Below are 15512 nucleotides of genomic sequence, written 5' to 3'. Positions count from 1 at the left end.
ATGGTTGTGGGTTTTTTTTTTTTTTTTTTTTTTTTGCCATTTCTTGGGCCACTCCCGTGGCATATGGAGGTTCCCAGGCTAGGGATCGAATCGGGGCTGTAGCCTCCAGCTTACACCACAGCCACAGCAATGCGGGATCTGAGCCGCATCTGCAACCTACACCACAGCTCACGGCAACGCCGGATCCTTAACCCACTGAGCAAGGCCAGGGATCGAACCCGCAACCTCGTGGTTCCTATTCAGATTCGTTAACCACTGAACCACAACAGGGACTCGTGTCCCAGAACTTTCATATGCTGCAGGTGCAGCCAAGCAAAAGGGGGTGGGCAGGGGGAGAGAAGGCTGATTGTTCTTGAGACTGGCTAGAAACTCAGCATCGGGGCTGCTCTGCACTTAGCAACTGCATAACCAGCCCAGGGTGCACGGGCAGCTGTAGGTACGTGCGTGTGTGTGTGTGTATGTGTGCGTGTGCACGTGTGTGTGTGTATGTGCGTGTGTGTGTGTGTGTGTGTGTGTGTGTGGTGCGCGCGCACGAGGGGTGTGTGCGTGCATGTGTGTGCGTGGGGTGTGTGTGTTGCGCGCGTGTGTGGTGGTGGAGTTAAGGCAGTTCTCAGTCGTGTGGTGTCTCAGTGGGATTTCAGAGAAGAGAGTCGGAGCTCTTGATGGTTTTAGATTACAGTAGATAGTGGTAGCACTGAAAGATTTTGAAATCTTGCCTTCTTATTGAAGGGCCTGAGTAGCTGTGTTTTCTAAGTTAATTTGATTTCGTATCTAATATAACTAGATTTCAGTGTTTTGTTTTGGTCTTTTTGCCTTTTCTAGGGCCGCTCCTGTGGCATATGGAGGTTCCCAGGCTAGGGGTCGAATCGGAGCTGTAGCCACCGGCCTACACCAGAGCCACAGCAACGCTGGATCCTTAACCCCCTGAGCAAGGCCAGGGATCTAACCTGCAACCACCTGGTTCCTAGTCAGATTCGTTAACTACTAAGCCACGCTGGGAACTCCTAGATTTCGGTTTTTTACATTGCTCAGTTTGCATTTGTATGTGAGATTTTATATTTTTGCTTTTTCTTCTTTTTAATTTTGGCTGGGGATCGAACCTGCGTCCCAGGGCTCTCAAGACACCACTGATCTTTTTTTTTTTTTTTTTTTTTGGTCTTTTTGCTATTTCTTGGGCCATTCCCGTGGCATGTGGAGGTTCCCAGGCTAGGGGTCGAATCGGAGCTGTAGCCGCCGGCCTATGCCAGAGCCACAGCAACGCGGGATCCGAGCCGCGTCTGCAACCTATACCACAGCTCACGGCAGCGCTGGATCGTTAACCCACTGAGCAAGGGCAGGGACCGAACCCGCAACCTCATGGTTCCCAGTCGGATGTGTTAACCACTGCGCCACGACGGGAACTCCCCACTGATCCATTTTTATGCCACAGCAGGAACTCCTACTTTGCTTCTTAAATTATCTATTCTTATAAGTAGCTACATAGCTAAAGAGAGAACTTTGAACAATTCTTACACTTTGATTCTGCTGTGTATTTATTGTACCCAGTTACCACAGGCTGAGGGGCATCTTAGAGGTGACGGAGGTTTGGTGAATTAAAGGGACCATATCGATTCTATAGAGTAAAAAAGAAATGCATACACAGATTTCTTTTCTGTACCTGAACTCATTCCAGCATTCAGTCAAAATAAGTGTTTTAAAACACACTAATAGAAAATGACAGTATTGCCTTGGAGTCTGTCTGGTGTTCAAATTCTGCTTCTCCTTTTTTTTTTTTTTTTTAAGTGGGCTGCAGGTGAGACATATGGAGATTCCCAGGCTAGGAGTTGAATCAGAGCTGCAGCTGCTGGCCTACGCCACAGCCACAGCAATGCCAGATCCCAGCTGCATCTGTGACCTACGCCACCGCTCATGGCAATGCTGGATCCTCAACACACTGATCGAGGCCGGGGATCAAGCCTGCGTCCTCTTGGATACTCGTTGGGTTCAGAAGCTGCTGAGCCATGACGGGAATTCCTCTATCACTGACTCGATGTTTGTCTAAGTATTGTATGATTTTAACAACGAAGCACTTAGAGCATTTACAGTTGTACAGATTTCCATCACCAGGGGGCACCCTAGTGCCACTGATGGAAAAAGACGGAGTTCTGTGAGAGTCAGCAAAGATCGTTTGTGACTGCAGAGGGACGTCAGCCTGATTTGTGACTTCCTCAGATGCACCTTTCTGCTGTGTGTCTGTGCCAGTGTGAGTGCTGGGCACCGGCTGTGAGCGTTTGCAGGGTGTGTGGAGCGCAGCCCACCTTGGCACACTGCTTTCGCCCTGTGTGGTGGAAATGGGTGCTGCTCTCAAGTCCTGGGAGTTGTCCGTTCCTTTTGAATCGCCCTTTGTTTTCTTAGCGTCTCTTTGCCATTACTTTTCTCAGGAAGAGCTTGTCTCCTTGTAGTGAAAAGCTTAATTGCGAAGGGTTGACCGGAGCAGTCAGCTGAGGGCATCACTTAGGCAGTGGTTCTCCGACAGTAGTGGGCACAAGCACCACCTGGGTACCCCTGAGCATGGCAGCCGCGGTGACCCCGTCCAGGCACCCCAGGCCATTGTACTGAGCGGGCTGCTGCGAGCTGACTCTGAGGAAGGCTGTGCTAAGATGTAGTGGTTTTGTTCTTTGGTTCCGCCTCAGGTAGCAGTTACCTGTCCACGTACCTAACCCTTCCCATCCTGAACTTTCTCATCTCAAACTTGTCTTCCTCCTGAGTACCGTGGACGAGCTAGGATGGGCGAACTTTGGTATGCTCACGGTACCTCTCCGCGTCTTGCAGAGAGCTCAGACCCCTGCCCTCTTGATGTCTTTCAAGCAAGGAGTGTGATCGCTAGCTGTTGACTCAGTTAGTTAAGACACTGTTAAACAGGAGCCACCATTCCCAGGCTTTTCTTTCCCGGGGCTTTGTCCCCTCTGTCCTCGGGCCGAGTGGACATGAAGTAACGGTCAGTGTCCAGTGCAGGTCATGCAGCATCGTCTTGCCTAGTGGATGGGGAAAGAGAAGCAGTGGTAGGACTTGTGGGTGGCTTGCACCTCCCTGTGAAATGAAGAATGCATCCATTTAACTTATTTACTTTTTTGTTTGTGTGTTTGTTTACGGCTGTACCTGTGGCATGTGAAAGTTCCCAGGCAAGGGGTCACATTGGAGGTGCAGCTGCCAGCCTACACGACAGCAACAGCAATGGTGGATCCAGGCCGAGTCTGCGACCTACACCACGGCTCACGGCAATGCCGGATCCTTAACCCACTGAGTGAGGCCAGCGATTGAACCCTAGTCTTTATGGATACAAGTCGGGATCATTACTGCTGAGCCACAGTGGGAGCTCCCCGTTGGAGTCCATTTTAATCTTTTGCCTCATTTTTTTATCTGTTTAATAATAGCAGATATTTAAAAGCATTCTGATGGTGTTTAAAAGGGAAGATGTGTGAACTCACTGTCTCTCCATCTGTGTTGTTTTGTTAAAAATAATGCCGTAAGAAGTTGCATGGATAAAGTGTTTTAATGAAGGTTGCTTTAATGAGTAGCATGTGTTGGGAGTCTCACAGTTTGTTGAATTAAAATTTGTTTTCCACTTCGCTGTGCAGCTCCCTCCGTTCGCTGGAACAGTCCTGTGTGGCCCACGGGCTGCGGATGACCTGCTCGACGGTAAGCTGGGGCTGGGTGGGCAGGCTTCCTGGAAACGGTGCTTTCCTGTCCATTCGTACGGTTGGGATAAACATTCCCTTTTTGCTTGATGTTTTTGCTGAAAACTAGAGCAGATTTAATTGCTGAACTGTGTGAGCTACTGAATTGAATTTTTTTCTGTGCCTCCGAGTGTCCCACGTTGCATGAAGGAAGTCGTTGCTCCCTTCTCTTTTTTTTTTTTTTTTTTTTTTTTTTTTTTTTTTTTTTTTTTGGTCTTTTTGCCATTTCTTGGGCCGCTCCCGCGGCATATGGAGGTTCCCAGGCTAGGGGTCTAATCGCAGCTGTAGCCACCAGGCTACGCCAGAGCCACAGCAACGCGGGATCCGAGCCACGTCTGCAACCTACACCACAGCTCACGGCAACGCCGGATCCTTAACCCACTGAGCAAGGGCAGGGATCGAACCCGCAACCTCATGGTTCCTAGTCAGATTCATTAACCACTGCGCCACGACGGGAACTCCGCTCCCTTCTCTTTTTTCCCAACAGTCCCCAGCAGCGCAGGTGTGTCCTTCGTAGCCAGGGTTCTTCGTGAACTTCTGTCTGGATGTGCGTCACATCCGCTGGGCACAGGGCTGGCAATACGCTGTGCTCGTGCTCTCTGCCCAGCTCAGTGGCAGCTTGGGTCTGTTGTCTTGCCGTTTGTGTCCCCCTCTGTCACCAAGGGTCGTGGGGAATTGGGTGACCTCTTCACCTCTTGGCCTGTTCTTAGTGTTTTTGTCTCTGTCCCAGCTCCTGAGCTGATGGCCGGAGGCGGTGCTCCCTGAGACGCACCCTTTTCGCCATGTTTGCCTGCCCAATGTCGAAGTGACAGCAGGGCCGGCTGCCTTCGCATTGTGCTAAAGGCCCTCGCTGGCCTTGGAGAAGCCGAAAGCTGGACCTTTTCTTCGAGGGCAGAATTGGGTTCCCTGTTTGATTAGCTTGGTCAGGTCTGTGGCAGGGTTTTTGTCATAGCTTACTTTTAACTATAGACCTCTGAAAGACTGCAGTAAAATGAGAATGTGACTATATCTATAATTTTTAGCAGCTTTGTAAGGAACATAACAGAGAGGGCTGGTCTAATGATGGCTCAGGACAAGAGTAAAGTGAAGCCAGAGGGGCCCACAGGCCCCTGCCTGCTGCCCGTCCTCCACCGGCCCCCAGCCTTGCTCGCTTCTGCCCCGCACCCTTCTTCCCTCTCTCGCCACACCCCACCGTCCGGGCTCGAATCCCTGTTCAATTAAACTTTTTGGCTCTTTTTCTTTTTTTCTTTTGGTCTTTTTTGCCTTTTCTGGGGCCGTTCCCGTGGCATATGGAGGTTCTCAGGCTAGGGGTAGAATCAGAACTGTAGCCGCCAGCCTACGCCAGAGCCACAGTAACTCGGAATCCGAGTCCGAGCCGCGTCTGCGACCCACGCCACAGCTCACGGCAACGCCAGATCCTTAACCCACAGATCAAGGCCGGGGACCGAACCCGCAACCTCATGGTTCCCAGTCAGATTCGTTAACCACTGCGCCACGACAGGAACTCCCAAACCTTTTGGCTCTTTGTCTCCATTCTCTCCTGTCTTCTCCCAGGTCCATCTTTTAATCAGCCAAAAGCACAGCTACTTACACTGTTAGTGACAGACCAGCTTAAAAGCCCCCTCTCCGAGGCCTTTTCCCCTCTCTTGTCTCTTCTTTTCATTTCTCTCATGGTGCCAGCCCGCTGTCCAGTCATTCGTCTGCCTCCCCATTTAGGCTGCGCTCAGCTCTGGGTGGCAGAGACCGCAGGGCTTCCACTCCTGTTTAGCAGCTGCCCGGGACAGCGTCTGCCGTGCTGTCAGTGCTCAGGATGGCTTGGATGCACGCTTTGGAAGGATGTGTCCTCCTTCCCGCCAGAGCCAGCTTCGCACGTCCTTGGCGGGGGTTCCTGGCTGGCGTGCTTTTTGTATTGCTGCCTCTTGTAGTCGGTTCCTAAAACATGAAAAGGCTTGTCCTCCTCAATCCCCGCATCCCAACCCCCCAGTCCTGTTATCTCCACTGTTCCACTGACCCCTTTGTAGCTTCTGATTGAAACTGAGCGCTTTTTTTCAGTGTCTGGAAGTGTTTGTGTAAAGCCCTTGAGCCCCTGGCTCACCCACCCTCTGTGCTGTCGTCTTCTGTCTTGGCCCTTGTCTCCTAGTAGAGGCTGGGCCCTTGCCCTGCTCACTTCGTCCCCTCCCCGTGATGGTGAGCGCTGTGCACACAGCCGGGTGCTGTGACTCCTGAATTGGCCGAGAGTGGATGGGACAAATCAGCTGAGGCTGCCCCTCGAGCACTTGTTCTCAAATAGTCTCGGGCCAGAGCCTCCCCGGGTGCCTCAGAACACGGCAGCCTCGGGGTCTCCTCCAGGCCGTGGGACCGTGTGGGCTGCAGTGAGCAGGCTTTGAGAAAGGCCGTGTTTTGCAAAGTTTTCCTTCCTTCAACAAATCCACTGCCTGCCTGACCTGGGCACCGAGTTCCCGTTTACCCAGTGCATTGGTGGGCCTGTTGAAGGCAGTTTGCAGCCCTTCCAGGCTCCCGCAGCCCGACAAGGGCAGCGCATGTGTGTCCACACCGGGGCTCTGAGGGCGGAGGGGGAACTGTACTGGGCAGGCATCTGCCTCCATGGCATCAGGCACTGCGCTGGCTCAGCGCTGTGATAACAGCTGTGGTGCATCACAGTGGTTCCACGGATGCCACATCATGTTCTCGAATGTTTTGTGATAGATAAGATTAAGAACATAGATGTGGACGGCATTGTGTCTCCTGGAAATGACCCCAGTCTGGCCCCTGCTGCACGAAACAGCACATGCCGTCTCCACGCAGCCTCCCCTTCTCTAGGCGCCTCCCTTGTGGTCCCTGTGGCAGCTCTGTGCCTTCCAGGGTGATGCTTGCGAGCCAACTGGACACTTGGCTTCTCAGTTTAATAGTAGAGAAATTAAGGAAACCGCACATCAGTGCTCAGGGGCCACAGGATTCAAATGGTCAGTCGGCAGGCAGCCTCGAAGGAAGGCTCGCTGTTAGGTCTTTGTCTTTCGGGGGAGCTTGTTGCTGCGGGGCTGGTGTGCTCCTCCCACCGCATGCAGGCCTGGGGCTGTCGGAACAAAGGAAGAATTAGGACGCTCTTCGGGCCCCTGGCCCCTGTCCGGGGGTGTTTTTTCTTCTGTTAAAAAGACTTCCAAAGTATACTAGGTTTGGTTTTCTGCGCTAAAATAATCTTTTGGTATTGCGATGGTTTTTTCTTTTCTTTTTTTTTTTTTTTTTTTTTTTTTGGTCTTTTTGCCATTTCTTGGGCCGCTCCTGCGGCATATGGAGGTTGCCAGGCTAGGGGTCGAATCGGAGCTGTAACCACCGGCCTACGCCAGAGCCACAGCAATGCGGGATCTGAGCCACGTCTGCCACCTACACCACAGCTCATGGCAACGCCGGATCCTTAACCCACTGAGCAAGGGCAGGGACCGAACCCGCAACCTCATGGTTCCTAGTCAGATTCGTTAAGCGCTGCGCCACGACGGGAACTCCTATGATGGTTTTTTCTTAAGGAAAAGTTGGCTTCTTGTGCAAGACTTGGAGAAATCTTCAGTTACACACTAAAAATTAAAAAGCATGTGTTCTTTCTTTAAGTTCAAGATGTATAACTGTTTCATTAGATATAAGATGACGTTGGTGCTTGATATTCGTTGAAAGACTCAGGTGATTCTAAAACTCAGCTTAGGAGTTCCTGTCCTGGCTCAGCAGAAACAGACCTGACTAGCGTTTATAAGGATGCAGGTTCAATCCATGGCCTCACTCAGTGGGTTAAGGATCTGATGTTGCCCTGAGCCATGTTGTAGGTCGCAGACAAGGCTCAGATCTGGCATTGCTGTGGCTGCGGCGTAGACAAGCAGCTATAGCTGCGATTCAACCCCTAGCCTGGGAACCTCCGTATGTCCCAGTTATGGCCCTAAAAAGTAAATAAATAAAATTCAGCCTAATTTCTGAGATGCGACCTATGAAGAAAATGTCCATCTTAGAATGGATGGAATATGTAGATTTTTGTCAATGGGCAGGAAGTATTGAAGGATTCCAAGAAGATTTGTTAAAAGTTCGCAGTCCTAAAGTTATCTTTTTTTTTTTTTTTTTTTTTTTTTTTTTGCCTTTTTAGGGCAGCACCTGCGTCATATGGAGGTTCCCAGGCCAAGGGTCCAGTTGGAGCTACAGCTGCCGACCTACACCACAGCCACAGTGATGCGGGATCCAAACCACGTCTGCGACTTACACTGCAGCTCACAGCAACGCCGAATCCTTAACCCATTGAACGAGGCCACGTCCTCTTGGGTACTACTCGGGTTTGCTGCCGCTGAGCCACAACAGGATCTCTCTTTTTTTTTAAATGACTGCCCCTGTGGCATTTGGAAGTTCCCAGGCAAGGGATCATTTCTGAGCTGCAGCTGTGACCTTTGCCACAGCTGTGGCAGTGCTGGTTCCTTTAACCCACTGCCCTGGGCTGGGGATCGAACCCACATCTCCACAGGGACCCAGGCAGCTTCAGGCAGATTCTTAACCCACGCACGGATCCATTGGGAACCGTAAGGGGTATTTTTAGACAGGCAGGATATTACTTTCATCCTCATTTCATTTTTTTCCCTTCTGAAAATCTTCTTTAGCTGTCCTGAGAGTGGAAAATAAATACAGGTTTTGTATTTCGTATCCCCAAATTAAATATTATATTGTAGTTTTTATTTTTAGCAAATTATTCAGGACAGAAATTAAATGTCATAGCTTTGTTAATTGTCACAAGACTCTTAAGGTTTCAGTTTCGAAAAGAAATAATTACTGAGACTTTTATAGTTTGTATAGCTGTGTTCTTAACTAATGGGGTGTTTACTGATCATTTTCTTTCTGAACAGGACAAGACTATCAGAGAATTGAATTTGGTGTGAATGAAGTAATTGAACCCAGTGACCCTCTGCGGAGAACCCCCAGCTACAGTATTTCAAGCACATTGAATCCTCAGGCCCCGGAATTTATCCTTAGTTGCACAGCTTCCAAAAAGACCCCTGATGATTTAGATAAAGACGTGAACTGCAGCTCCGCCGCCTGTCCCTACCCAGGCTCTGCCCTTGCTCTGGATGGCGGCGCTCCCGTGGAGGTGGAAGTTGGAGAAAGTGATGGCGTCTCAGGTGGTCTTGGGCAAAGGGAGCGTAAAAAGAAGAAAAAACGGCCACCTGGCTACTACAGTTACTTGAAAGACGGCGGCGAGGGTGGCCCTGCTGCGGAAGCCCTGGTCAATGGCCATGCCGCTCCAGCCGTCCTGAGCAGCGCAGGTGCTCGGGATGCCGAGCTGGTGGGGCACGGGCCCCTGTCAGGGACCCCCAGGACTTGCGGCAGCCCCCCGGACCCCACGGACCTCGTCAGTGACGCTGGGCCTGGTGGCTCTTTGCCCGGCGCCCTGGACGGCGGGGCCAGGACTGCGGGGCAGCCTGAGGACCCGCCCGGGGCTGACCTCGAGCAGCCCTGCCTCCCCACCGAGGCCGGCAGCGACACCCTGTTGAGGACAGCTGGGGCTCAGCCGTGTGTCGGGACTGATACTACTGAGGACCTGGGAGTTGCTAACGGACAAATACTTGAATCCTTGGGTGAGGGCCCAGCCGCCAACGGGGTGGAGTCGCACACTGTGGAAAGCATGGACTCGGACCCAGCGAAAGCCGAGAGCACCTCTCCTCCTGGGGACGCCCCGGCCCCGGCCTCGGGCTCGGTGCCGGGCGCCGCTCCCGCCAGCCAGCCCGCGAAGTCGTGGGCCAGTCTTTTTCATGATTCTAAGCCCTCCGCTTCCCCCTCCTCGCCTGTGGTTTCGGTGGAAACTAAGTATTCCCCTCCCGCCACGTCTCCCCTGGTCTCTGAAAAGCAGGCCGAAGTCAAGGAAGGGCTGGTTCCAGTTACAGAGGATCCTGTAGCCATAAAGATCGCAGGTATAGTCCCAAAGAGGCAGGTCTGAAGTGAGCAGGCGCGCAGGTCTCAGCGCCTGTTGCGCGAGGAGTTGGAGGCCGTCTGGGCTGAGAACTGGGGTGCTGTGACCTTAGCCTGAGCAGTAGCAGGTCACCTGTGTGTTCCGAGGACTTCCTGCAGGACGCCAGTGCCTTACACTGTTGTCTGAAAGGAAAATGATTATAAGGGGGTGTCACACCTTTTGTTAACTGAAAAATCCATGTCTGTTGCCAGTCGTTTCTGTTGCCAAGTTACGTTGCCACTTCTTGCCTTTTGACGGAGTAATCGTGCTCCATTGTGTGACTGTGTAATGGACAGTCTTGCGTTAACAGCTGTTACACCTGTGCTGTCATAATCCCTGATTTGAACTCACTTAGTGTTTTTTCTTTTTCCTTTTTTTTAACTAGAAGGTAATTAAAAAATTGTATTTATTTATTTATTTTGGGCAACGTGCCGCATGCGGAAGTTCCCAAGCCAGGGATCAAACCCGCGCCACAGCAGTAACCAGAGCCATAGCAGTGACAACACTGGGTCCTTAACCCACTGAGCCAGCAGAGAACTCCTGTTTCTCTTCTTTATTTCTTAGGGTATAAAAAAATGTTTTTTTTTTTCCCCCCTTTTTTAATGCCTATTTGGGATTGAATAAGTGGATTTTACTCAGTTTTAGCACACCACGGTCAATTCTTGACAGGAAGAGGAAAAAAAACTAACAGTTTGGCCTAAAGTTAACATTTTATTTTGAAGTGCTACTCTGCAAAGTAGGACCAATTCACAATAAAGCTGTAAAGCTGCACGACTTCTGTGGTTTTCAATGGAGGCAGGCAGAAACAGAGGAGCGTGTGTTTCTGTACATGTCCAAGAAGCCGGGCTGATTCTTTCGGTTTCCTTGTGCTGGGAAGTTGAGTCACCACTTCTTCGGAGTCTTGCCCCACTGGCAGAGTTAAAATAAGCTGTCCTGGAGGTCCCTTGTGGCACAGCAGGTTGAGGATCAGGTGTTGTCTCTGCAGCCGCTCAGGTCACTGCTGAGGTGCAGGTTCGATTTCTGGGCTGGCACAGTGGGTTAAGGATCTAGCATGGCCACCGCTGTGGCTTAGATCTGTCCTTCGCCCCAGGAACTTCCATATGCCTCAGGGGAAGGGGGGGCATTCTAAGTTCGAAGTCAGAGATATTGTAATTTTCTGTTCCTAAAAATTGCTTCACAAAGGAAGGCTTCCCACCTCTGTGAAAATTTATTTAAAATTAGAAAGAAAATCTTTTTTTCTTTACCCATGGCGTGCGGAAGTTCCTGCTTCAAGGATTGAGCAGGAGCCAGAGTAGTGACCCACCTCAGTGGCAATGCTGGATCCTTAACCCACTGAGCCACCACCAGGGAATTCCTTAATTTTTTTGTTTTTGTTTTTTTGTTTTGTTTTGTTTTGTTTTGTTTTAGGGCTGCACCTGTGGCATATGGAAGTTCCCAGACTAGGTGTTGAATCAGAGCCACAGCTGCCAGCCTACACCATAGCCACAGCCACGCTGGATCCAAACTGCATCTGTGACCTGCACCACAGCTCACAGCAACATTGGATCCTTAGCCCCCTGAGCGAGGCCAGGGATCGAACCCGCATCCTCATGGATACTAGTCAGGTTTGTTACCATTGCACCACAATGGGACCTCCTTCTTGAATATTTTAAAGCGCTCTAGTTTTATGACTTTAAATGTGGTTTGCTACTTGGTTTTGTTGCGTATGTAAAATCTCGTTGACCTGCTAAAATCTCAGGTGAACCTACTATCTGAAATGGCGTGCAAGTCGGGGCTCTTAGTGGTTTGTGCTAGAGGAGAGCATTGCCACGGTCTAAACCCCTGGTGTTGCAGTGAAGCAGTGGGTTCCTTCATGCCCTCCCCCAGCAGGTTTATTTTCTTGCTCCTATTTTGATCGGTCAGTTATAAACATGTTTTAATTATCTGAGCAGAAATGTGGTTTCTTTTAAAATACTTCATTGTTTTTAGCTTGCTTACTGAACCTTAGATATAGAATGTAGTTGGTGACAGTTTTCAGTATTCTTGCTGTGAAATAATGCAGCCAGAGTTGTCACACTGAAGAATTCTAGAAATCATACTGAGCTTAGGTAAAGTGGATGGTTTGGAATTTTTTCCCCTTCGTCATGTTCTCCCATTTAGCGATTTCTTTTATCATAAAAATGATAAAGTAGCAGTTCCTGTTGTGATGGAACAGGATCAGCCCTGTCTCTGGAGCCCTGGTACGCAGCTTCCATCCCCAGCCCGGCACAGTGGGTTAAGGATCCAGCATTGCCGCAGCCGCGGTGTAGGTCACAACTGAGGCTCAGATCTGATCCCTGGCCTGGGGTCACCATATGCCATGGGGCAGCCAAAAAAGAAAAAAAAAATGATAAGTATATTCCGTTTGTTGCAGGTCAGACCCAGTACCACGGATTTCCCCTTAATGGGCAGTTGTAAATCTCAGGCCCACTTACTTTAAGCAGCATTTAAGTGTGTGAAATTCTAGCTCCATTAAAAGATCTGTTGCTATCATAGGAGTTCCCGTCATGGCGCAGTGGTTAACGAATCCGACTAGGAACCATGAGGTTGCGGGTTCGATCCCTGGCCTCGCTCAGTGGGTGAAGGATCCGGCGTTGCCGTGAGCTGCGGTGTGGGTCGCAGACGCAGCTCGGGTCCGGCATGGCTGTGGCTGTGGCATAGGCTGGCAGCTACAGCTCCGATTCGACCCCTAGCCTGGGGACCTCCAAATGTCGAGGGTGTGGCCCTAGAAAAGGCAAAAAGACAAAGTAATAATAAAAATGACAGTGAATTTTGTGTAACCGCAAGAGAAGTAGAGATCAGAGGGGACAAATCAGCTGTAAAGAAAGAGTTGGAATACAGCCAGTTTGCGATTATTCAGTCTGTTTATCCATTGCTGTAGTGGTTTTGCTTTTTTGGTTTTTTGGGGTTTTTTTTTTTTTGGCTTTTTAGGGCAATGCCACAGCCATGGCAGTAACGGGTCTTTAACCTACTGAGCAAGGTCAGGGATTGAGCCACAGTGGGAACGCCACAGCTCTTTATTGTCTGAGAATTGGGAGCATCTAGGAGCTGACCCACTATCCCACTATGCCAGGTCCTCACCATAGCCGGGCGTTGGGCAGCACGCTGTCTGGGCTCCAGGCTGCTGGGTGAATGACGTGGCGGAACCAGGTGCGAACCCTCTGCCTGTCTTCCGGGACTCTTGCCCTTGGTCTGCTTCTCCACCGCAGCCTCCTGCTCCCGAGGCCTACCCAGCTGTGTGGTAGGATGACCTTGCAGCTCCCCTGGGTAGTTTCTGACAGACTGGAATGGAGTCATTCCCCGTAGCCCACAGCTTTCGTCTCTAGATGCCTCATTCCTCCTCCATGGCTGTCTAATGCGTGCTCACTGCTGCTCTGCACCGCCAGGCCCGGGAGTAGCTGTCGGCCTTGCCCTGGGGCTGTCTAGGGTCCGAGTCAGGAAGGGATTGGCTGGAGCCCTTACAGCAGAGGGGACGTGTTTTCTGCCGGGGGGGGGGTGGGGGCCCTTTGAAGCCAGTGGGCCGAGCAGTACCAGGCCGTGGACGGAGAAGGCCACACCCTGGGCTGCGGGGGGGAGTGCAGCTGAGCGGTTGACAGTGTGAGGCTGTTGCCGTCAGGAGCACCCCTTCTGCTGTCTGGGGACGGGGTGGCTCCCCCACCACAGAGACCTCCAGGCTCTGCCAGTCTGACTTGGAGAGGGGCGCTGTGGGGCGTGGGGACAGAACACACAGCAGGGTGACACTGTTTTAGCCTAGGGACGACTGGCCACCGCAGGGTTTGGAATAACCGCATAATCATTAGGAGAAATCAGAGAAGTGTCTTGTCTGTATGTTGCAAGTCTGTGAGCTTGGAGCGTGTGCCATGCTCCTCCACATGTGTGGACGTTGCGCCAGACCCGAAAGGAAGCTAGTCCAGGACCTCCTCTGAGAAACCAGAACAGAATGTCTGGTTTCAGGGTCTTTAGCTTTCAGAGTTTTTAGTTTGGAGGATGTGTGTCTACGGGGACGCTTGGTTACGTGCTGTCACTGAACAAACCACCGGGTGACGCTACGAGACCGGAACTTAATGTTGGGCAAGAAATCGTGCAACTTCTTGCCTGCCTGCTCCAAACGCGCAAACCAAAGTGAGGGCCGCAAGCTGGCACTGATTCAAGGGAAGCGCTGATGGAGGAACTCGGGTTTCTGTCCAGCCAGCACAGGCTGCTGCCCAGATACATGTTGGAAGGAAGTCGCTGACGTCATTTTTCCGTTGGATGACTTCTCCGGGTTCCGTCGGCCCGACGGTGTCCACCTCCAGGTGGCCAGGTGCTTTGCGGCTCGTAGCTCTGTTGAGAATCTAAGAGGAGATGCGGTGTCCAGCTTAGAGCAGTTAGTGCCTGATAGTTTTGCACCTGCTTCCCCTTCGAGAGGGGACTGGGCCCTGCCATAAGTGATCTGTTAAAAATTCAGCAGCGTACAGATCCAAACCCTTCTGACCATCTGTAAACATGTTGTTGAGTCTCTCAGGACGGTTGGAACCGAGGGGATGATTCAGGTGAATCTTGCACGTGTCCTCGGTCATTTTCTGTTTTCCTTCAGTGTCTGTTGAACGGGAACGAATAATACTGTCTAGCCCACTCCCCTCGCCTTTAGCCCGGCCCCACCCTGGGAGACTACCTCTGACGTTGTCAAGGAAATTGTTATGCTGATTCATTTTTCTCTGCACTGTAGAAGTGGTGGGTCTGCCCTTCCCTGGCCGCTCCCCCCTGCCGTGCTCTGAGCGCCTTAGCGACCGCCACCCTGCACACTCCTCAGCCAGGTGTCCGCCGCTGTTGTTTTCCCCCCTGAGGCCCTCCACCCTGCTCTGCCCCCACTGCCCATTCCAGTCACCCTGGGGGCATCTCCTCGGCCTGTTACTTGGATGTGGGTGGAGCTTGGGGCTCCACCTTGGACCCGTAGCTGGCGGAGTGGACAGTTCGGCCCGAGCTGTAGGGTCCTGTGTGCGTGTGGCGTTGCTTGCTGGTACCGGTGTAGCCTGTACTGGTGCTCGTTGTCTGGTACCCTTGTCTGAGCCTCTGAACGTGAGCCCGTGGTCTTCTAACTGCACAAAGCACAGACCCCCTCCCGTTGCACCTCTCCTCTGGGTGGGAGACACATCACCCAGCTGGACACACTTTTCTGGCTCTTGGCCGTCGCAGGCCCCTGGCCACTTCAGGGTTCTGCAGCCCTTGGACTGGGTGGAGCGCCCCCTCCACTGACCCCCTTAAGCCCAGCCTGCATCAGGGCCACCCCTCGGTCCTCTGACTGCAGGACACGGGCCCAGGCAGGGCCTGGCCAGTGGCAGCATGTCATTTAGCAGAGGTCCTTTGAGGGTTTTTTTGTTTTTTTTTTAACCATCATGTGAAAACTTTATTGGGTTTTTTTGGTTTGTTTGTTTGTTTTGTTTTTTTGTTTTGTCTTTTTATGGCTGTGCCTGTGGCATGTGGAAGTTCCCAGGCAAGGGGTTGAATCGGAGCTGCAGCTGCCGTGTGACGCCACAGCCACGGCAACATGGTATCTGACCTGCATCTGTGACTTACGTTGCAGCTTGCAGCAACGCTGGATCCTTAACCCACTGAGCAGGGCCAGGGATCGAACTTGCATCCTGTGGTCAGCTGTGTTGAGTTCCTATCCCACTGAGCATGATGGCAACTCCGTATTAATTGTTTTTAGATAATGAAAATACCGTGGCCCCGAGTCATGTGTTGTGTTGGAGTGTTCTTTGGGACTGATGCTTATTTGAAAATGCACAAGTTTTTTTGTGGAGTAATTCTGTTGAATAATTGCCATTCTG

The 15512-nt window shown here is 51.4% G+C and overlaps 1 protein-coding gene across 2 annotated transcripts in view; it reads left to right on the top strand.

The window, feature by feature from the left end:
* USP10 (ubiquitin specific peptidase 10) overlaps positions 1-15512 on the top strand; it is a 66305-nt gene that overhangs the window by 30020 nt on the left and 20773 nt on the right. For both annotated transcript variants that reach the window (XM_021093724.1, XM_021093725.1), the window contains exons 3-4: positions 3618-3678; positions 8585-9646. In XM_021093724.1, the coding sequence (XP_020949383.1) occupies positions 3618-3678; positions 8585-9646 (1123 nt within the window). The remainder of the gene's footprint in view (positions 1-3617; positions 3679-8584; positions 9647-15512) is intronic.

This window comes from Sus scrofa, chromosome 6 (assembly GCF_000003025.6).
Source record: "Sus scrofa isolate TJ Tabasco breed Duroc chromosome 6, Sscrofa11.1, whole genome shotgun sequence".
NCBI lineage: Eukaryota > Metazoa > Chordata > Mammalia > Artiodactyla > Suidae > Sus > Sus scrofa.
Note: the sequence above shows the minus strand (reverse complement) of the source record. Positions and strands in the feature narration are given on the sequence as shown.